Genomic DNA, 23,316 nt, shown 5'->3' on the forward strand with positions numbered 1-23,316 from the left:
TATCCACTGCCATCAGCTCCCTCCTAGAAGAAGAGGAAGTTACCAGGCAGGCGACACTCCAAAATTGTGCTGCCATAGATTTCCTCCTGTTGCTGCATGGACATGAGTGCCAGGAATTTGAAGGACTTTGCTGCATGAACCTGACCTGGAAAGCTCCTAACATCCACGCTGCCCTCCGAAACATGAACAGCTTGATCAGACAAGTGAAACAGGAATCTGAAGATTGGTTCAATGAACTGTTCAAAGGCTGGGGACTCACAGGGTGGTGGACTTCTATAGTTAAAACTATTTTGTTATTTTTTGTTATTCTTTTCCTTATAATAATGGCATTTGTGTTCCTACGTCACTTAGTTTTCAAGGCCATTTATGGTCTCATTCCTTCTACCTCAGTAGTTAATCACATAGAGATAAAAACCCTAAAACAATCTAATTCTCCCACTAACTGCAAGTGGTGGGAAAGATCATAATTTGAATCAAGATGAACCTAATATCTTTCCTTCAACTTTATTAAACAAAAAAACTGTGAGATGTTGTAATCCACTATCCAAGATGTATTAAGAATGGTATGTCCCTTGACTCCTGTGACCCCTGTAATACCTATGGTCTGACCCTATCCCCTCTGCCTGTGTTTTTTTGGCAGGATGCCAATTCCCCCAGCCTCTTCCTGATCCTAGAAAAGATCCCTGTCCTTGGGGATCTTCCTCTTTTGCCTCCTGGAAACCATGAAATAAACGTCAGAACCCCCAGGGAGAAAAGAGCCTCTTTTGTATCTTTTACCCTAGTTCACGCTGCTCTCTCAGGCTTTCCCTGCTAATGAGCTAACAGGGTGCGGGGTAAGCCTCAGACAATTGGCAAAAACCACGACAACAGGGCAGGAGAAAATACAACAAAAGTCTCAAGGGAAAAGATAAGGACAATGAGATCACTCTGCAATTACTGTCACACGCAAAACAGACTTGACTTGAAGTGCTAATTTATTGCCAATCAAATCAGAGTAGACTAGTGAGAAATAAAAAACAACCCTTAAAACACCCTACCCTTCTTCTCAGGCTCAATTTCACTCTCAAATTCTCTACCTCCTCCCCTCCAGTCAGCTCAGGGAGGATGGGGGTTCATCACATGTCATCTCTGCTGCTCTTTTCTCCTCACTCTTCCCCTACTCCAGCATGGGGTCCCACTCATAGGAGACAGTCCTCCACAAACTTCTCCAGCATGGGTCCTTCTCCACAGCGTGTAGTCCTTCAGGAACAGGCTGCTCCAGCCTGGCTCCCCCATAGGGTCAAAATCCTGCCACAAAACCTGCTCTAGTGTGAACTCCTCTCCACAGGGCCACAGGTCCTGTCAGGAGCCAGCTCCAGCATGGGCTTCCCATAGGGTCACAGTGTCCTTGGGGCATCCACCTGCTCTCGCATGGGATCTTCCACAGGCTGCAGGATGGATATATCCTTCACTGTGGCTGCAGGGGGACAATCTGCTTTACCATGGTCTTCACCAGAGGTTGCAGTGGAATCTCTGTTCCAGTCCCGAGTGGACCTCCTCCTCCTCCTTCTTTACTGACCTTGGTGTCTGCAGAGTTTTCTCACATATTCTCAACTCTTTTTTGGTCGCTGTTCCAGTGTTTTCCCCTTTCCAAATATGTTATCACAGAAGGTATCACCATTCCCAATCGACTCAGCTTTGGACAGCAATGGGCACATCTTGGAACCGGTTAGCATTGGCTCTATGAGACGAGGTTAGATTCTGGCACCTTCTCAAAGAAGACACACCTGTAACCCCTCTTCTACCAAAACCTGACCATGCAAACCTAATACAGATGTAAATACAGAAACCTCACTGACAAAGCAAGAGCAGTGTCACCAAGGAAGACAGAGGGGTACATCTTTTTGGAAGGAGACCACCAGCTTTACAGGTATCACTTTCCATCTTCACCTCTCTGCTCTCACCTCTGCAACAATCATCATAAGCAGAGTGGTTACTGTAGTGGGGAGACCAAAAAACAAGACACATTAACACAACTGAAGAGATTATTTTATTCAGAAGTTTGGTCTAAGTAGTTGTTTCTTTGCCAACAAGACTTCTTGCCCTTTCGAAATTGTCTAGTACCAGACAGATTTGTTTGGATATTAATTGTGAGAAAACTGAAACAAGCAACACAACCGAATGCTCTTAGCAGTGACAGTAAAGCAGTTCAAGTTTTGTTTTCCAGCTTTTCTGAATAATCAGTAGCCCAATTTCTTAATTTCAAACTGTCACATTTCTCACCTGGGAAGGAAAGCTGGACAACTGCTTTACCTGCACCCACAGAGGCAGCAGCTGCTGATCCACCAGCTGCTGAATGTCCTTCTTAGATAAGTTTTAATTTCAGTCCCACCAATAGAAGCTGGTGAAGTTCAATACTATGGGATACATGCAAGGCAATCTGTCCTGGTTCTATTCATTATTCATCTCCACACCTCCTAGATACTTACCAGGTACATATTTCCTCAGCATCATTTTGTTTTAAGGAAAGTTAATTAAAGTAGTTGAGAACCTCACAGATAACTCCAGGAGTTAACACTAGACCCAAATCACACATTTTGGTCATATAAAGTTAACAACATAATAGAGACAAATGTAATCTCCTTCAGGGTCCTGATGAGCTAAAACCTCCTACTGAAAAACTTAAACTGAGGAAATGAGCCCAGTCATTTTTTCCTGCCTAAGTTCTCAATGCTCCCAGCTCCATACTGTAACATGAGTTTGGATCCCTAGGCTTGGTTTTTGCACCACTGCAGCCGTCTGCCTGGAGACCTCTGGTTGTTCTGCACAACACACAGTGTGCACATGTGCCTACAGGAGCAGGCAGCACCTGAGCAGGCAGGATACAGTAAGATGTTCATTTGTTGAAGCCAAAGAGCATGAGAGATGGGAACCATGACACTGGGAGTTATATTGAGGATTTTGTTAGTTTTTCTTCAGTAGAATAAAAATATTTAGTGGATTACTTTAAAGATTTCTCAAGACTTGATATTTTAAGTACTTAGAACTTTAACTATCAAAACTAACCCAAAAGCTGATTTCTAGCACTAGATGTTATTATGCAATTCTATAGCAGTGTGAGAAATGGAACTAATGCAGTAAGTACCTCTTTTAAAGAAAGTGTTTGAAAAGAACCTCCTGCATCACACTGAGTATTATTTAAGACAAAAAGAGAACTGATTTCCTAGCAGAGCATTGCCTTAAATATCCTAAAAACCTGGGGGGTTAAGAATACTAAGCTCCAGCTCTCTGCCTTCAGGTTCAAAAACCAAAAGAAGTTGCAGATCCAGTTACCCGTTTCAAGGAAATTTACAGACCACTCAGCATTGAATGCTCATGTCTGGTAGAAGTGTTGGATGCATGGGTAAAAAAACCCAAGAGGAATAGGGTCTCTCTTTATGCATAGCAACAGTTTATGAAACAGTTTTACTAAGTTGCAGACTAACTTTACCCCCAAAAAATAAAACTCCATTGCACTAGAGGTCAAATTTAACCAGTTAATCTGGACTATGACACAATCAAGTAATTCAGTACAAGCAGACACCATGGAAGCAGCTTCAAAGAACCAAAGTATCCTAGTTTCAGAACCAACAATGTTCTTCTGTTCAACTCCAGTGAAAAGGTGAGTGGGAGAAACTACCCCATCTCTACCTATGTACAATTCCAGTAGAGGCTGGACAGTCTAAACTCTCTGTGGCCAAGTTGAAAAAAAAGGAAACTTAGGAAAGGACACTTAAAAAATTTGCTTTAAGAAAGTTGGCTCTCAGTGGAAAAAGAAATGCTGGAGTGATGCACATGGGCAGGTTTGCTCAGACACTCTCCCTTATATGCAAAAAAGTCAAACTCCTTGCTGAGATTGTCACCCTGGTCTTGCTGTGTTGCATGATTAGAATCCAGGAATGTGTTTTCAGCTGGCTCCTGCACGGGCCATCAGATCTTCCAAAGCCTTCTGTTGGTCATTGTTATGTAGTAATAAGACCTCCTTAATGTCTTTTGGTTTAAAGCCCATTTCTTTAAATTGACTCATCAGTTGGAGAAGCTCTGTCATCTGAAAAACACAGACAGTCCATTATTTGCAAGAGAAAAGAGGGTCAGTGCTCAGTGGAGGTTTAGCACACAGCCAGTCTTCAGTGACTGGGCACCCCATAGGGTGGATTTCTGTACCCCAAGTACAACCCATTCCAATGGTTGGAGAAAGTTTGCTCACACCACAGTCGGCAGAGCTCTGGGTGCAGTAGCCCATGGAGCCTCACATTCAGTCCCCTGTATTCGCAGGCCTGCATTTTCAAAATCCTCTTCAGCAATGGCACTAAAGCTCGGTCTGTGGGGGTGTCTCTCTCAGTAGGGAATTTATCAGCCTGGCCTAACAGACTCTGATTAATGTCACCCTGCTCCCTCACATCTACCAACTACTGTTGCATCTGAATTTTTTTTAAGTTACAATGACTTTGGGAACAGCACAGTAGCCTTTGATATCAAATGGTTCTTCAGATCTAGGACAAACTTGCGGGATTAGCACAAATACTATTGGACACACTATGTACAATATTACTAACACAAACCATAATTCCTCCTTGAATTTAAAAAAAAAATAAAGTAACAAGAAGTGAATGACTGATCAGACTTTTATGAACCCTCTGTGATTTACAGGACCTCTGCTCCGCTTTGGGGGGAGGGATGACAAATAATGACAAAATCAAACCAAAATCAAATTGGTTGAGATAGACGATTGGGAGATTAGCCATTTCCAGTTTTGGGGTTAAGTCAGTAGCAAATTCATTTACTGAACTACATCATTGCTCCCATCTTCACACTGTTGTTCCTCTGTTTGCAAGCTCATCACAAAGTCCAAGAAAGGCAAGAAGGCATATATATGATGTCAGTAACAGCTGACATAATCTACCTGGACTTGTGCGAAGCATTTGACACTGTCCCACATGACATCCTTGTCTCTAAACTGGAGAGACATAGATTTAGAGGGTGCACCACATGGTCCATAAGGAATTGGTTGGACGGTTGCACTCAAAGAGTTGCAGTTAAGGGCTCAATGTCCAAGTGGAGACCAGTGATGAGTGGTGTTCCTCAGGGATTGGTATTGGGACCAGTGCTATTTAACACCTTTTTAGGTGGCATGAACAGGGGGATTGAGTGTGCCCTCAGCAGATGATGTTACGATGAGGTCGTTGGATGGAGACAGAAATGACACGAACTTACTGAGGGTCCTCAACAAACAGCACTGAGTTTATCATGGCTGTCCCTTTTTATAGGGGGTTTGAATTTCCCAGGCTTAGACAGCTGATTGGTTGGGATCTTGGACCACCCAGCTCTCTGACCAGTGAGAAGTCTGCAGCTTAGGATGGAACATGATTGGTTGAAGTCCCTGTTTGGGTTTGAATATATCCTATCATTGTTCACCCAGGGACCAGTTTATTGAAACAGGCTAGCTGAACTGGGTTTCATATTTATGGCCAAATTATTTGCCCAACTACAGACCAGCTGTGCTGTGACAGATGAGACCAAGCTGTGTGGTGCAGTTGACACACTGGAGGGGATGCCATCCAGAGGGACCTTGACAGGTGGGCCTGTGCAAACCTCATGAAGTTCAACAAGTCCAAGTGCAAGGTCCTGCACCTGGGTCAGAGCAAACACTGGGATCAATCCAGGCTGGGGGATGAATATATTGAGAGCAGAGAAAGACTGAGGGATGCTAGTATATGAGAGGCTAGACATAACCCAGCAATGTGCACTTGCAGCCCAGAAAGACAAGTGTATCCTGGGTTACATCAAAAGCAGTGTGGGAAGCAGATCAAGGGAGGTGATTCTCCCCCTCTGCTCTGGTGAGACTCCATCCAGAGTACTGCATCCAGATCTGGGCTCCCAAGCACAAGAAAGATATGGACCTGTTGGAACGAGTCCACAGGAGGCCATGAAAATAATCAGAGGGTTGGAGCATCTCTCCTATGAAGACAGGCTGAGCGAGTTGGGATTGCTCAGCCTTGAGAAGACAAGGCTCTGGGGAGACCTTGTAGCAGCCTTCAAATACCTAAATGGGCTAAAAAAGAGCTGGAGAATGATTATTTACAAGGGTGTGGAGTGATGGGACAAGGGGGTATGGCTTTAAGCTGAAAGAGGGTAGGTTTGTGTTAGATATTAGGAAGAAATGTTTTACTGTGAAGGTGGTCAGATACTGGAACAGGTTGCCAAGAAAAGTTTGGGCTTTGAGCACCTTCCAGGTGTCCCTGCCTAATGGGGGTAGGGGGAGGGGTTTGAACTAGATGATCTTTATGGTCCCTTCCAACCCAAACCATTCTATTATTCTACATCTGGGGGGTTGGGTTGCACCTCTAAAGATTTCATGTAATAACTAGGCACACAACAGACAGCCAAATTTAAAAGATCCTGTTGTCTTCCGAGCTGGTTACTCACTCCTGTATCTGTACTTTTGGTGTTTGTAAAGCAGCCAAACAATGAACCAGATCCAAAAAACCATTTTCTAACTTCTTTCAGGGAGAACACTAACCCAATTTGCTGAGCAGCCAGGCAGATGGATTTGTACAAGGGAGGAAAATCACAGCCAGGAAAGGCTGACAGGTTTTGAAAGATAATTTGCTGCTTCTGAAATTAACTACTTCTGTACCAAGCACCTCACCCACAAGAGAACTCTAGGTTCAAAACATTGCAACCAGAATAAGCAGACTCATGAAAGAATCCTGTCTCCATAAAAATGCATTCAAGTGAGAATGATAAAGGAACACAGTATAATTCTAATTCTTTAACACATATTCACTTTATCACCACAGGAATGTCCTTCAGCAGTCAGTTTTGGAAACAAGGTGGCATTATCACAAAAGCCAGAATTACATCAGCCAGAGGAACTGCACATTCTCTCTATTCCTGCACACATTGTGCCCTCACCTTCTCCTCTGAACACTGGTGCATTTCCAAAGCTGTTTCAACAAGAAGTGGATCAAAGCCCTTCTCACAAAGCTGTCCATGTACAAACAGGTAATCCAAAACCTGTGGGGAATGAAGAAAATAAACTAAGCTTGCAGAGCATTTGCAGCACATGGCTGAATACCATCTTTGTACATGCAGAGGGGCTCAGCACAACTTTACCCCAGGCTTCACCAGGGACTCAGATAAAGTCCTTCCTAGTAGATCTGAGATGGTGTTTATGCAAGAACTTGTTCAGAGAAAGCAGATAAACCCTTCTGTCTTCCTGTGTTCTCCCACCAGCTCTGAACATCATCTGCTCTAGTCAAAAGAGTCTCACAAGCCAATCTTTAGAAATTTAACTGTGCTTTTTATGCTACAAGTTTTTAAGATGAAACTGTAAATTGAACAGTCAAGATGTCTCAGCTTTTAGCTTCCTTTCAGTCAGTCACAGGAGCTAATGCAATCTGAAAACATCCAGCCTTTAAAGATCAACTCAGCATACTAGTGAGTGAGTTGTAAATCCCAGCTCACACACACAGAAACCACTGCCAAATTTCTTATCGGTCCTCTTCAATTTTGAGAGGTAGGGGGAAATGTCTGATAGGTAATACTAGGTCCACAAAATAACACAGCTTGCAAATACATCAGGATTTAAACCCACCATCCTAAAGGACATTTTTTTCATTTTTTACTGCAGTTCACTCCAGCACAATCACTCTCGATGTGTAGGTAGTGGCCAAGCAGATCAGTTCCACAAGGAGTCACTGGGACACTCCTCCTCCAGAAGCAACAGGCACAGTAGTCCTGGCAGGGAATGCTCAGTCCACCTAGAGTTTCCCACACAGAAAGTTTGGCCACATTCTTCATGCTTTAAAATGTTTGAAGCGGATCCAAGATAGAGCCACGCTTCACCCTGCAGCGCTTAATGTTCAATGACCTCAATGACCTGGTTTTAGCAAGTGTTTGAGGCAACATATGAGGCAGGAAGCAACACAGCATACAAAAGAAAGTTGGTCAGTGGTGCCTTGGAAGAGGCTTTCAGGGATGTTGTAAGCCTGCAGGAGCAAAATCCGTCTCTACGTGTAGAGACATCAGCATTGCAACTCATGCTCAGAACAAGGGAAGTTGGTTGATTTTTTTGTCACATGGCACTAAGCATGGCATAGAGCCATGTTAAGCTTCCTTTGGATGGTTTTGTGGCTTCTGGGAAGGCCCAGTACCTCTCCCAGCTTGACATGGAGCTAAAAGCCCATCCCAAGCTCAGTGGAGCTCTTACCCAGCATCCACAGGTGTGGTTGACAGTCTCTCATCAGAAATAAGTGTGGTCACTCTTTTCTTTGGTTTTGGGAGCCTTTATTACCAGCTGACAACTTTAGTGGTTAACATCACAGCAGTTACAGGCTGCAACCCCTTGTTAGAATAAATATATTCCCCCTATAAATTTTGCAAACCTAGGTTTGTTTCTCAGCAGAATCAGCATCCAATCAAGGGTTTCTTCCCTGCTGCACAAGCTCTTACCTGGTCTATGTTCTGCCCCTTCTTCTTCATGGCTTTCAGGACGTCCTCAGGTGCATATCCCATGTTGACAACTGTCTCTATGCACTGCCTCTCACTATCAGAGAGGGCCTGCTGTAGTTCAGGAGCAGGGTCACCTGACTGCTTTGTACAGCTGGTATTATTGGGCACTTTAGACACTGGGAAATTTTGGTGTGTTACCTAAAGGGGAAAATCCAGAGGTTGAGGTGATGGTCATCTTCTGCATCCCCTCATCCTGTTTCTGGCTAGTGAAGAACCGGGATACCCCATGTAATTAATCCAAGAGGCTTTCTAGACTGCCCTTGGGAAGTTATTCACAATTAGGATGAAACCAAGCAGCACACAGTCTGATTCCCACCATACTTTTTTAACCCTCAAAACAGCAACCAACAACCCAGATTCTTTCCAATATACCCTCTGCTATCAGTGGATGAAAACCTTTCAGTGCTCAACCATATGATATAGTCAAACCCTGTACCTCAGCAGAAGCATGCAGATTGCTTCCTTTACCCCAGTTTACTTGCCATCTATGATTTTCTCAAAGGAACACTACTTCTGGAGATTTTCAGAAACATGATCCAATGCAAGCATACAGGTATTTGGAAACTTACCGAAAGTATTTTTGTTTCCTTGTAGTCTGGGTGCACCTGTTGGACAACACACAAATAAGATGACTATAAACATTATGTACCAGTGAACAGAATTTGTTACAGCTGGGGAGGAAAGGTTTTATGGGAGAGATCTGGGAATAAGTCTACTATACTAGGGAGACTTCTGGTCTGATCAGTTTTCCACATGAAATGCAGACATTACACAGTTATGTGAAGTTATAGAATAGACATAAGGATAATTTCTTCTTTCAGCACTCTATAAAAACAGATTTTATGTCAAGAAGGATGTGTCCCTTCTCATAATAATTGTAAGCTTGTTTATTCTTTCACTGTGACTTCTGCATGTTCACAAAGCTCAGTGTAACACACTGGCTCAATTATAGTGATAATTTTAAAATCATTGTCTAGAGACTTCCCTTAATTTTTTTTGACCATGAGGAGTAAGAGAAACACATACCTCTTTTCTACTCTCAAAGCACTTCATTCCATACACCTGTGATGGATGCACTCAACCCCCTTAACTAAACCTGCAGTAGTTTGATACAGGCTCCAAAAGAGGTAAAGGTCTGAGCTGTAGTTCTATGAAACACAAAGGAGCAGAGAGCATCAATGCATATGAGCTTGGAACATGATTGTGCAATTAACACATGAATAGTGTGTGATTTTTCCAAGATGCACTTATCAATGTGAGATGTTACATAATGATTAGTGTCATTATGAAAAATACGCCATGGGATCAATATAAACAAGAGTACTGAACTTAAAGTAAAGCATGGACATGAGACCAATGAAAATATAATTATTTCATTATATTTGTTTAAATCACTTTGCTGTGAATTACTGGCATTTGCTGTTATGTATTTTTTCTTTTTTTTTGGCCACTATAATTATGACTTGTATCCACTTTTTACGTATAAGGAAAACGCAGGCTTGTGCGAACATGAAAAGGCTTGTTACCGATGTTACCTGCTTGCTAGGAGTGTAACCTGAGAACATGTATGAGCCTTGTCCAGGCCCAGTGGGGCTTGTAGCCACTCCTGCTTGAGTGCTAGCCAACATGTTCGGGCTTGCTCAGACTTGTGCCCCAGCACAGTAGGCATGTCACAGCCAAGAAGCTGTCTATAAAAGGGGCAGTGACCAAAGGTGAGACAGACGTGTTAGTGGAGCGCAGAGTCCCCGCGTCCCCAGCGCTGCTTGCCTGTTCCTTATCAACGAATTAATAAATTGCCTTATCGATTCACCTACTCGATTGTAGTGAGCAATTTATAACATCAAGGACCAAAGAAAGTTATGGGTTTAAGGAATCTCATGCATACCTTTCCAATCATATGCAATTTGACAACGAGCCAACCACTTTATCCCATAAATATGACAGTCTAAGTAAACCCCCTTTGAGCTCTCCCTGCTAGGCAGCATGGCTGCAGGGCAGTAAACTCCTCTTGAGCTGGGACACCTCTCAAGGTTGTTCCTGGAGGCAAAGACACTTTTTATCAACAACAGATCTTTGGATGAGTCCAATTTGAGTTCTCTCTAAATTGCAACTGGACTGCACACCAGTGATTGTCCCCTTGAGCTGGGATGTCTCTCAGTTTCTGAGATTCCTTACCTGAGGTGGACATACCCTTTATTTCACAAGAGCCTTGGTAAGTGCCTGATAGCATGATGAATTAATACTAATGAAATCCATGTAGTTAATTCCATAAACCATTGTCCAAGCCTGATACTAAAACTGGACCTAAGTGCACCTAAGTTCTGTCAGGAGTTTAGAAACCAAGGGGGTCCACTATAAACCTTGTGACTCAGCAGGAGGGTCTCTCATACCCTTTTGCATCTTCAGTCTCTGTGTAAATGATTCTAAATCAATTATAACTTGATTTTCTTTTGTATGTTTCATCCATATAGTAATAGAGTGAACCTTGCCATCAAAGTTTGTTAAATCACACTTTTATAAATTCATATTAAACCCCCTTTTGCTAATACTTTTGATGGTGATTCTTAAAGTGACCTAAATCACTTATCCACACCACCACCATATACGAGCAAAATGGCACACTGGCTAAAAAGAGCATGTGATTTTTCTACCAGTGCCCAACACTTGGTCCCATTCTCAGTACACCAACAAGGCTGGATAATGTTCCTTGCTGTACACCTGCTCCATTTCTGCAGAGCCAGATTGCTAGAGGGCAGAGTCAACCCTCCACTTTATATTACTTTACCCAAGATAACAGCACTGCAAAGTCAGAAGTCTGCCCCTTTCAATTCATCCATTTCAAAGTCTTCCTTCATTTAAAATCAAATTTAAAAAGACTGCAAGAAATTACTTTGGACCAAGGGCTGATGTTTATTGCCTTTCCTTAATATCAAGCCAACATAGATTGCTTGAAAGCTTGTCTACATCTTTCAGAAAAGCCTTCTTTGGGCCCAAACTGAAAAACACAAGCAAACAAACAAAAAACCAAAACAAACAAAAAGACCACCACAACAAAAAAACCTATTCATAGAAAAACAATTTTGAGAATATATGTTAGGATTTTGGCAAATTCCATCTATTGGGGGAGGGAAGAAAAGAGGGAGGGAAAAAAACCTGCCTTGTTATGCTCTTCTACCCATTTTTCATCTCCAGGGTAAGAATTTATCTTCAAGGACACAAAGCCTGAAAAATCACGTTTGGTATGATCAACTGGTTTATGCAAGAACCTCTCCTCATGGTGGTAGAGGGGTTCAAAGCTCTTCACACACCCCCTTCCGCCAGGCACTTCTGCCAAAGCAAAAAGCACTAGAATATGGGATACACTGAATTGGGGTTCTAAAGTAGCTCTGAAATCAGCTGGTTATCAATGTTGCAGCCAGGAAAACCAAAACTGCTTCTTAGACTAGAGATTCAAGAGTCCAGGACCAACTCCTCTTCCTTAATGTACTTGAGCTTGACCTGTGTTTGAGGTCAGCGATTTCCAGTGGAGGAAGGAAACAGCTAAAGGAATTTTGGGGGACAAAGCTAGGACTGGTCATTTAGCAATCATGCCCCCTTACATCTCAAACTTACATTTCAGTGCCCTTCAAGAAGCAAACATACATTGCTTTCAGTATGTACCTTTACACTGTGCCTACTTTTAGGGACTTTATAGGCCAGGAGCCCTGTCTGTAGCTGGTGTGCCTGCATACACCATGCTACTGCAGCCATATATATTCTGAATGGTCTACCAGGAGCGCCTCATCCTCCAGCAACCAGATTTCTTTAAATGCATCATTCTAATGAGGTCTATGATCAGCTTTGTTTAATTCCAACCTGTTGACTTCACTAATCATTTCTCCCCTCTGTCAATGCTGCAAAAAAAAAACTAGTGAGCTTCAAAAAACCAAAAAAAAAAACCCAAACAAAACCAATCAACCAAGACAAAAAACCCCCCACCATAAACACACTGAGGAGAGGGGACCACCCAGAACAGAATCAATGCTGTCTCAGAGAAATCACAAGTTTATTTCCATCCAACGAACCCTAGATCTAATTCACCGGTAAAGCATAAACTCCAGTGGAAACTCCAAATCCAAAGTTACAATTTCTAGTCTTGTGAGAAAAAAAATCTGTATAAGAACCACTGTGAAATACACTGGGACGTATAATTGTTCTGAGACTTTCTAAAAAGGACAGGCCTATTCTTGTGCAATCTTGAAGGGAGACATGCCCCTTCTGCTCCCAGTCACAGAGATGACTGACTTCCTTCTATCATTTTCACATTCTGAGGACTTCTGTTACGTTTACTTCAATTACAATGTCAAAATTTTGTTACACTTACAAATCATGTCCAAGGAAGAACTGGACATGGCACTCAGTGCTCTGATCTAGTTGACAAGGTGGTGATTGGTCAAAGGTTGGACTCAATGATCTTAAAGGTCTTTTCCAACCTAAATGATTCTGTGATTCAATTTCTTGCAATTCAGCTGTCCTTTACTAGCCACTGGGACCATATTGTGGAAATAGGAAACGAGTACATTCTGAAGTTTAGTTCTGTTGGCATACCTATTTCTTGGTTTGCTACTTCCAAAGTAGAAACAGTTTCAAATGAAGATCTTTATTACTTCTCCTAATGAGACTATTTTTTATCAGTTTGTATCTTTCCTTACAGCATTCTTGAGAATATACCTTCCCTCTTAGTATTTAATAAGTTTTAATCTGGCATAGGAATTTTAATAGTCAAGAGTGAAAATGTGGCCATCTAGGTGTAAGTGATCTTTTATGTTAATCCCTAGAGATGTGTCATACTTTGAGTTTTCACCTCTGAGCTACATACGATGATAGTCACCTCTCAAACCTGTGATCTGTAACAATGAGCAGTTGCTCAGCATGCTGCTGCTTCTGCCAAAGTTTATTGTATTGAATTTGTTCTAGTGATCAATAAACAGCTGTTCTCCTGTGCTGACAAATACACTAGTTGTCAGAATACTGCAATTCACAATTAATAATGCATTTACCTAAGTCTGAAAAAAGATGAGAGAACAGGAGAGCAGCAGTGTCACTTGTTTCAAAGCACATGGTGACACGAAATCCTGTAGTATGTCAGTAAGGCCACAGAACCACTGAAGCACCATTTATATTGGACAGAAGTAGCCAGATTATTTTAGAGCCATCTAGAGGATTTGACCATACAGCTTTCACTAGGTTTTATGAGTATCGGTGTCCAGATCTTATGTTCTTTGAGGGAAAAAATAACAAGCTTACTGATGTGCTGGTTTTGGCTGGGGTTGTTAGCTTTCTTCACAGTACCTAGTATGAGGTTGTGTGTTGGAAAGACTGCTGATAACATAGAGGGTTTCTTTATTATTATTGTTGAGCAGGGTTTGCACAGTGTCAAGGCCTTTTCTGCTTCTTGTACTGCCCTGCCAGCAAGGAGGATAGGGATGCACAAGAACTTGTGAGGAGACACAGCTAGGACATCTGACCTCAACTGACAAAAGGGATATTCCATACCCTATCACATCATGCTCAGTATATAAAGACAGGGGAAGGAGAAAAGGGGGAGACATTTGGAGTGATAGCATTTATATTCCCAAGTAATTGTTATGTGTCATTTCACAGCTGTAAAATAGATGAACACCTTCCTGCCCATGGGAAGTAGTGAATTAATTCCTTGTGTTGCTTGGCTTGTGCACACAGCTTTTGCTTTCCCTAGTAACCTGTCTTTATCTCAACTCATAAGTTTTCTACCTTTTACCCTTCCAATTCTCTCCACAATCCTGCTGGCAGGGGAATGAGTATGGGGGGCTTGGTTGCTGGTTGGGGTTAAACCACAACAGTCCTTTTTGGCACTCAACACGGGGATCAAGGGGTTCAAGAGAACAGATTTGATTGGAATGTGCTAGGACAAATTTATAGCTGTCAGTGCTGTGTATTAATCGTCAGGTTCCTGCACTTGCCATGGGTTTGCTTGCCTGACTATATTAGTCCAGTGCTCACTAGTGGTTGGTTTTTGCTTCCATTTCTTGCTGTAGTGCTGTGCTGCTTATCACCTCACTGTATTGTGCCTGGGAATGTTTAGATAACAGAAATGGTGATGTGCCTGGGCTGGCAGATGACCAAGGCACTGCTGCTGTAATGGACAGGCTGGAACTCCAGTGTGAACTCGAGTTGAAGGGACTGTGACCTATGGATGAGTCCACACAGGAGCAGAGATCCACCTGCAGCCTGTGGAAGAGCCTCACACAGGAGTGTGTGGATACCCAAAAGAGACTGATCCCATGAGAAGCCAGCACTGGAGCAGGCTCCTGGAAGGACCTGTGGAGAGAAGAGCCCATACTGGAGCAGGTTTGCTGGCAGAATTTGTGAGCCCATGAGGGACCCACACTAGAGCAGTTTGTGAAGAACTGCAGCCCATGAGGGACCCACATTGGAGAAGTTCATGGAGGACTGTCTCCCATGGGAGGGACCCCATGCTGATGCAGAAAAAACAAGGATTCCTTGCAGTCCATGGTGCGGACCATGGTGAGGAAGCTGTCCCCCTGCAGACATGGAGGACTATGATGGGGACTCTACTAATGGTGGACTCTAGCAGGAAACCCCTTGTTGCAGCCAGGCTGGGAAAAAGGGGAGTTCATTGCAATGTTAAATGCTATAATCTGGCCCAAAAGGACCAGGTGTGGAGATTGTAATAGATATACCTTTATATTGTTGCCAGACATTGAGTTGTATGTTACAGGAATTACTATAACAGTGTCATGGTTTAAGCCCAGCTGGAAATTAAATTAAACACTATGCAGCCACTCGCTCAACCCTCCCTCTCTCCCATTCCACCCCAGTGGAATGGGGAGAAGAATCAAAGTAAAACTTGTAAATTGAGAAAAAAACCAGTTTAATTATTGAAAATAAAGTAAAATACAGCAATAATGGTAAATTATGATAATGATAATAAAAAGGGAAAAAACAAGTAATGCAAAATGCAATTACTCACCACCTGCTGACCGAGGCCAGACACCCCCCCGCCCTTCCTGAACCCAGATTGGTCACCCTTCTCAGTAACTCCCTGCAGTTTATATACTGGGCATGACGTTCTAAGGTTTGGAATATCCCTTTGGTCACTTTGAGTCACCTGTCCCAGCTATGCTCCCTCCCAGTTTCTTTTGCGAATCTCCTTACTGGCAGAACATGAGACAAGTTAAAAAGAAGTCCTTGACTAAGGATAAACATGACTTAGCAAAAAAGTAAAACATTGGTGTATTATCAACATCATTCACATTCTGAATCCAAAACTTGGAACTGTAAGGGCTACTGAGAAGAAATTAACTGTACTCCAGCTGAAACCAGGACAAACAGGAACCACATGAACCAATGGAGGAGAGAAGCCTTAAAAGCAGCAGTCCTGACCTGCAGACTAAGGGAATGATATGTGTATTATAGCAAAGAATGGGAAAGAGTAGGGTGATTAGTGAGGTTGTATTGGATAGTGTAGGACCTGCACATGATGTAAATACTGTGGAATAAGGGGTGAAATGTGCTGGTTTTTACTATGGTAATTTTTTTCATGGGAGCTAGTATGGACTAGTATGTTTTGGATTTGTGCAGAAAACAATGTTGATAGTAGAAATGTTTTTGTTATTGCTGAGTAGCATTTACACAGCATCAAGGCCTTTTTTGCTTGTCTGTTTCTGACTGTCCTCTAATCCTGCTGGCAGGGGAGTGATTGAGAGGTTGCCTGGAGATTGGTTGCTGGCTGGGGTCTAACCTCAATACTTACTAAAATTTCTGCTCTTATTCACAAAGGCAATAACTGTCATGAAGTTAAGTGTCCCCAAAATAATTTTGGAACTTGCAACAAGTTTGAAGAAACGAAACATCAAATTCCTGTCTCAGAGCTGTACAGCAACCAATTGTAACATTAGTGATCCAAGATGATTCTCAGGACTGCTTTTAGTATCCAAAAAGCAATCCTTCCCCCCTCCTTTACAAGGAAGAGGATAAATATCAGGTTTCAGACCACCATAATTTTCATCCTTTTAAAAGGTTAGATTTTAAAAAGTATCTCACAAAGAAAATAAATAAATTAAATGTTAAAAAAACAAAGACAATTCTTTCACTCCAGGTTAACTGCAAGCACTTTTTCTCGCGCATGACAAAGCACATGCTTTTTAATGTGATTGCTTCTATTCCTTGAAAAGCTGGCATGTCCATTATTTCCAGCAAATATATAAGCAAACCAAGGAACAAATCTAGAAGAGATTTAATTCAAAACCTAAGAGCAGTTCAGAATCTTATACATCTCAGTTGGATAAGACAAAACACAGGACTGTACAGAGATCTCATATGCTTAGCTCAACGGTGTGCAACTATGAACAAGTACCAAAAAGCTGAAAGAAAAGTCACCAGAACTGGTCTAAAAATATCAGATTTAGGGGAATGTGTGAAGTAATAACCTGAGGTTCAGAACTGCCAGCATGAAGACCTGTTTAATTGATCAATTTGCAACATAAATGAAGAGGAACTACCACACATGATCTACATATCTCTCCCATTAAATGAACCCAAAATCACAGGACATTTTAGAAGCAACATCTGTCTCTGCACCTCCACAACTCCACATCTCCCCAGCAACCCCAACTCTAATCGACTGTATGTTTACCATAATTGCTGTGCTTTGAGATGATTCGTCTTCTGTACAAACTCTTGACGCAGCAAAGGAAGGCAGTCTAGATGAAGAGGATAATGTTGATGTCTCCATGCCACTGTCCTCGTTTAGAGCAGAAAGATCCACCATATGGTGTCCATTCAGTTCACTGGTTTTACTCTGAGCACAGGTCTGCAAAGAGCTGAGCAAAGTGCCGTTGCGGAGACAGGTAGTGCTCATAAGCTTTGATGATTTTTGATCACTCTCATCAGAGTCAAGTTTAGGAAAGGACAAGGATTTGATGTTGCTCACTGAAGTGATAGGGGACAGGGACACCTTGGAAGACAAGGACATTTTTTCACAGTTTCCCAGCTGTGGTAAAGTGATAAAGCCATTTGGTTTGTGAAGGGGTTTGAAGTCCAATGTAGCCCTTTCTATGGATGTCAGATCTTTCTCATCTTGCAACATAGACTCAGACTCTGCTTTGGGCAAAGTATTATCTAATAGCTGGGCAACAATTGGCCCAGTAGTACCAACATGAATTTCAAGAATATTTTTTAATTCTTCCTTATCATTGATAGTTTTTAATTCCAGTTTGTCAAAAGGGTCTTCTTCACATTCAAAATCAGCTGGGTTGAAGTCTGCTTTTGGATGAGGTGGGTTGAGAACCTTTGGCTTCACAGCACTGCTGTTGGCTGGTGTGGGAGTAAGAATATTATTGTGCTGCAGGCTAGCGAGGATGGGGTTAATAGGAGGAGACATGACTTCAGGGCAAGGTTCCTCCAAGAACCCCATTTTGGTGATGTCCTCTGAAGCTGCTTTTGAATTTGCTAGTGCTTCTGCCTTGTGTTCAGCTTCTCTCTGTGCCGCTTCAATTTTTTTGATATCTTCAGCCCATTCAATTGTTTTCTTTTCCAGTGAGAAGTTATACTGGCCAGGGGTGGGGGGAGAAAGGAAAAAACAAATTATATCAGGATCATAGCCACTACTTCTAACAGCAACATAAGTAACAGAATAAGAGCTACGTGAATTACCATGGACAGACATCAATTTTCCCCAGTACCTCTTGTTTCCCAGCATATCTTGTCTGTAGGTTTACAGACTGACAAAACTAAAGGAACTCAGAAATAGTTCATTTTGTCTCTAGCACTAAAAGCTGTCTATAGTCTAGATTAAAATATCATATTTTGCCTCCTCCCTACACTTAGTTTTGCTATAGAGCAACTGATCATCTGTTGGAGGTTAGAATTTTTTGGGTTTTTTTTCCTTTCTCTCAGGGAATTTTCTCCCATCTGTTGCCTAAGAGATAATAACGACCGGTACTTAAGAGAGACAAAAGAAGTGGCCAAGGTGGGGGAAAGGGGCGCAGCTGGCTGCAGCCTCTTAGCTGAGGGGCTTTCTTTTGGAAAGGCAGAGATACCGGGAGATTTTGGCTGGGGGGTGAGGGGCTGGGCTCACCTCCTCTCTCTCTTGCTCTTGGGATTGGAGAGGAAGTCAAGTTGCTGCTACCCCAGGAAGAATTCGCTGCCACCACGGAGTCCAGCCCAGCACTACTCCTTTACCGTGGGTGAGTCTCTGCTCGTAAGACCAGAAGGTGAACTGGGACCTTAGTAACACCCGATCTGACTGGAAAGGACCCTCACCAAATATTCAGGTGCCTCAGGAGAAAATCCGGGACCCCGATCCCCTCCCCCTTTCCAGAGGGCGCGTTTCCCGGCTGCGTGCGGCAGCTGCTATGACCAGCACTCCGTGTCCACCCGACTCCCACACCTCCTGCTAAGGCTGAGGAGTTTTCTGTTACATTTTGTTTGCCACCCGGGGGTGTGCCTGCCTCTGCTGTTCTAGCCACTGCTCCGAAGTTCCTGCTACAGCTCCTTTCGCTATCTGGAGGGGCACCGGGCCCGTCGTGAGTTTGTAAAGGAAGCCCCTTTTCTATCTCTCCCGTCTGCGCGTCCGCCATTACCCATGTGGAGAGAGGCAGCTGAGCTCCTGCCACAGCGACCCCTGCAGCTGCGGGAGAATCATCGCACCTGCCCTGCCCTGCCCAGCTGGGAGCCACGAGCGCCCCTGCCGGCTGTGACCGTAGCTGCACCAACGGGGAAGTGCCTGCAGCCGAGAGAAGGCTGTTAGTTACAGGGGTTCTGCTTTTGTTTGTTGTTGCTGCCATTGTGGTTGTTTCCATAATTTCAAAGTTATAATTTGGAGGGGAGGGGGGGGGTCACATTCACATTTTCCATTCCAAGGGAGGTTCCCACCTTCCTTGGCAGACACCTGTCCTTTAAACCAGGACATCATCCCAAGATCAGTTTTACAGCTCTCCCACCCTCTCCCCCCAAGACAACAGATGTAGCAAGCCTACTAGATAGCCATACCCAGATTTGGCATCACTGAACTACCTCCTGTCCACAAGTTACACAAGTCATTCAAGAGTACAGCAGAGGGGTTTTTTTTCATCCAAAGACCAATACAATACTCAGTTCCCCCTAATATATTTCTAAGGGACTTGATATAGTTTTATGCCGACTAGTTTAAGAGGTATTGGTATTACTTCAGTGCCAGTGGCTCACCAGCAAAGGGCATATACTGGCTACACTGATGATGACAACTACCTGCAGTAGCAAATTTTGATGCAGTTACTGGCACAACAAGATCTCACAAGCTTTTTTTCATTTAACATCAGCTCCTTCAGGGCCAGGTTAGCACAGGAAGGCATTTGTAAGCTACTCACGATCAGTTTATTGGTTATAGTAGGGGCCTGCTTGAAAGGACAACATTCTGAACAGACTAGCTTTACTTAAAGCTTTAATATCTTAGTAAGAATGAACAACCTCAAATGCTCTTTAAATAACCAAAAATGCTCAGAAAACACAACCTACAAGTAAAGTCCAGGGTATAACCTGTGACTCACAAGAAGTTATAAGATACCCTTGTGTGCTGGTTTTGTATTAATTTATTTTTTTGGTAAGGCCTGAGCAGGCCCTGCCCAATCTGAGTCCTTGAATACAGTAGACAAAGTCCCAGTGGTGCATGTCAGAGATTTGTTAGGGAAGACAGTTTGGATCAATTCTGCCTCAAGTACAGACAAACCCATTCATGGGATTGTCTTTGCTCAGGGACTAGGTTGCACATGGTGGATAATGCAGAGAGATGGAACAACACGATGTGTACATCTGGGAGATCTGATTCTTGGGAGAGAACCATATGCAAATATCACTGTTTGCTGAATGTCACTGCCATCATCTGTATATAGCTGTATACTGTATATATATATATATATGTATGTATAATGTATGTGTGTGTAGCATTAGAATATATATTACAGTAGTTTCACGAATACAAGCCGCACGGATTATAAGCCGCACCCCCGGTGCCTCGACAATGTTGCTGTCTTTGTCAATAGATAAGCCGCACCCCGAATATTAGCCGCACTTTCGTTCGTCGCGAGAATCCGTGCGCAGCTTTCACAAATTGGCCAATTAGTAACAGGATCGCGGCATAGCGGGCTTTACTGGCTCGGGGCGGGGCCAGGAAGGCTCGGCCCGCTCATGGTTGCCGACGGGGCCGGGTGGCCCAGCTCAGCGCCACGGCTCGGCGGGGCTGGCCGGGTGGTGCTGCCGCCGCCGCCGGGCTCGCTGGCCCCCCTCTCCCGTCAGCACCGCCCCGCTGCCGCGTTCGCTCGCCCGGCTGGCAGGGCTGCCGCCGCCGGGCTCGCCGCCCGCCCCGCTGCCGCTTTCGCTCGCCCCGCTGCCGCTTTCGCTCGCCCTGCGCCGCGCCTCGCGAGCGCCGCGCCCGCCCCGCGCCGCGCCCGCCCCGCGCCACTTTCGCGAGCGGCGCTTTCGCGAGCGGCGCTTTCGCTCGCCGAGCGGCGCTTTCGCGAGCGGCGCTTTCGCGAGCCGAGCGCCGCTTTCGCGGGCGCCGCTTTCGCTCGCCGAGCGCCGCTTTCGCGAGCGCCGCTTTCGCTCGCCCCGCCGGCAGGGCTGCCGCCGCCGCCACCAGGCTCGCCGGCCGCCCCCTCCCGTCTGCACCGCCGCCGCGTTTCCTCGCCCTGGCCGGCACTGCAGGCCCCCGCACCGCCGGGCTCCCCCACGCTGCTGGCCCCGATTATGCTGGGCTTCCCCCGCTGCCAGGCAGCCCCACCCGCCGGCCTTCCTGCTTCTGCCATGCTCCCCTGCACTGCTAGCCCCAGTTCTCCCAGGCTCCCCCGCCATGCTGGCTCAGGCTCTGCCGCCCTCCCTGCCCCGCCCTGCTGGCTCAGGCTCTGCCGCCCGCCCCCCACACTGCTGGCCCCGCCTCTGCCAGGCTTTCCCACCTCTGCCGGGGCCGGCCGGGCTCCAGCTTGGCTTGGGGCTGCCGCGGGCTCTCACGTCCGTGTTGGCAGCTTTTAGAATTTTGTTAATAGATTAGCCGCCCCGGAATATTAGCCGCACTTCCGGGTTTCCACCAAAATTTTGGTCAAATTGGTGCGGCTTGTATTCGTGAAATTACTGTAGTTTTGGTAGTAAGCTGACGATATGGAGATGAGAGGTGGAATGTCCTAGGGTGACTATATGGTGCTTGTATCCCCAATCGCCTGTTCTGTTTATGCTGGATATTAAGTTCTGCAGCTTTAAGACTGGTTCTGAGAGTGAAGGGGGAAAGAGTGGAGTTTGTTATCAGAGACTGCACTTGCTCCCCCGCATCCTTCTCACAGACAGTATTGTTGGCTGTAGTGGACAGCAGGAGAGAGTTCTTTGCTTTTTAGTTAGTTTTTGACTATCTGAGGCAAAGAAGTTCCCTGGACTGTGTTCCCTTTTCGTGGAATTGTTTGAAACTGCTCTGGACTGAAAACTCAGAAGAGCACTGGGAGCTCACACCTGTGGCCCACTGGGGTCTGGCCTGGGCTGTGGCATTTTCCAGTGCTGAAGTGACTGTTAAGAGACTGACTGAGCCAGGCTGCAACCCACGAAAGAGGCTTTTTCTGAATTTTTAATCTCTCTGGAGCAGCAAGAGGTTTTGTTGTTTAGTATTGTTCATTTTTTGTGCTGGGGAGTGCTTTGACTGTTAAATAAACAATTTTTTTACACTTCTCTCCAAGGAAATCTTTTCCTGAACCAGTTGGGGGAGGGGCCGTTTGAGTCCTTTCTGGAGGAACCCCTTTGGAGGTTTTCTCCCAAATTTGCCCTAAACCAGGACAGGAAGGAAAGGAACCAGTTATGGAAATAATTCCCTGTAAGGACTTTGGTAGCTTTCTTTAGACCTGACAAAAACCAATCAGTGTCTGATTTTTAATACTGACACATTGTTACACAACTTAAAAAGTTAGATGCGCCTTTGTGAACACCCATGTAAAGACAAAAAACCCCTGTAAATCTCTCTTTTGGTTCTGGCTTCTCAGCAGGTAACTAGTCTGGCTGGGCCAGGCCCCATGCGGCCCATGGGCCTGGCAGGGCCGGGCTGAGCAGGGCCCTGCCTCTGCTGCAGTGCTGGCCAGGCTGGGTTCCCTCCCCAGCACGGCCAGGTGGGCCTGGGGTGCAGCTGAAATGCTGCCGCTGCTGAGTTTCACCAGAAACCACCGGGCAAGGGGGAGGGGAAGCCATCAGCCCACGGGTGCTGCCGCTGAGTTCTAGCCTGACTGTCGAGATCCTAGTCAACTCTCCCCTCTCCTAAGCAGCCCCTGCTATCCTGGCCCAGGCTCCCAGCATGGCCACTGCAGGATTCTCCACCATAAACAACTCTGGAAGCCACCTGGCAGGGTTCACATGATCATCTGCAGGCCTCGGGTGAGATATTAACTCTTTCAGTGCACAGATGAGACTTGAAGACCTCCCATCCTCTCTTGAGTGAAAGGACAGAGTGAAGACACCCAGAGAAACAACATGGAGACATTGAGGTCAGACAAGAAGAAAGAGTCAGGTCCCAGATGGGAGGTGATGAGGAGATGCCTTGGGCTGGAAATCTCTTGGAAAGCTATGGTGAAGATATAGTTGATATATCAGACTTATTCCCTGCAGCTCATGGAATGCATTTTGAGGGGATGAAGTGTTCTAACCACAGTCAAGAGTAGAGGTACCAGTGCTGAAGCAAGCAGATGTTGAAGTAGCTGTGATTCTATGAGAAATTTGAACAGAGAGTGATGAAGACCC

At 44.7% G+C, this 23,316-nt stretch overlaps 1 protein-coding gene across 2 annotated transcripts in view; it reads right to left on the reverse strand.

Moving 5' to 3' along the window:
- Positions 1 to 2,006: 2,006 nt before the first annotated feature.
- The window catches only part of LOC117005023 (ubiquitin-associated protein 1-like), a 111,147-nt gene continuing 89,837 nt past the window's right edge, over positions 2,007 to 23,316 (reverse strand). Inside the window, exons 2-7 of one of the 2 annotated variants that reach the window (XM_033076244.2) lie at positions 18,653 to 18,769; positions 17,210 to 18,124; positions 9,102 to 9,137; positions 8,473 to 8,670; positions 6,934 to 7,035; positions 2,007 to 4,066 (exon numbers count right to left, since the gene is read on the reverse strand). In XM_033076244.2, the coding sequence (XP_032932135.1) occupies positions 3,926 to 4,066; positions 6,934 to 7,035; positions 8,473 to 8,670; positions 9,102 to 9,137; positions 17,210 to 17,989 (1,257 nt within the window). In that variant the 5' untranslated portion in view covers positions 17,990 to 18,124; positions 18,653 to 18,769 and the 3' untranslated portion in view covers positions 2,007 to 3,925. The remainder of the gene's footprint in view (positions 4,067 to 6,933; positions 7,036 to 8,472; positions 8,671 to 9,101; positions 9,138 to 17,209; positions 18,125 to 18,652; positions 18,770 to 23,316) is intronic. The other variant, XM_033076243.1, reaches the window with a different exon arrangement.

Source organism: Catharus ustulatus, chromosome W (assembly GCF_009819885.2).
Source record: "Catharus ustulatus isolate bCatUst1 chromosome W, bCatUst1.pri.v2, whole genome shotgun sequence".
Lineage (NCBI taxonomy): Eukaryota > Metazoa > Chordata > Aves > Passeriformes > Turdidae > Catharus > Catharus ustulatus.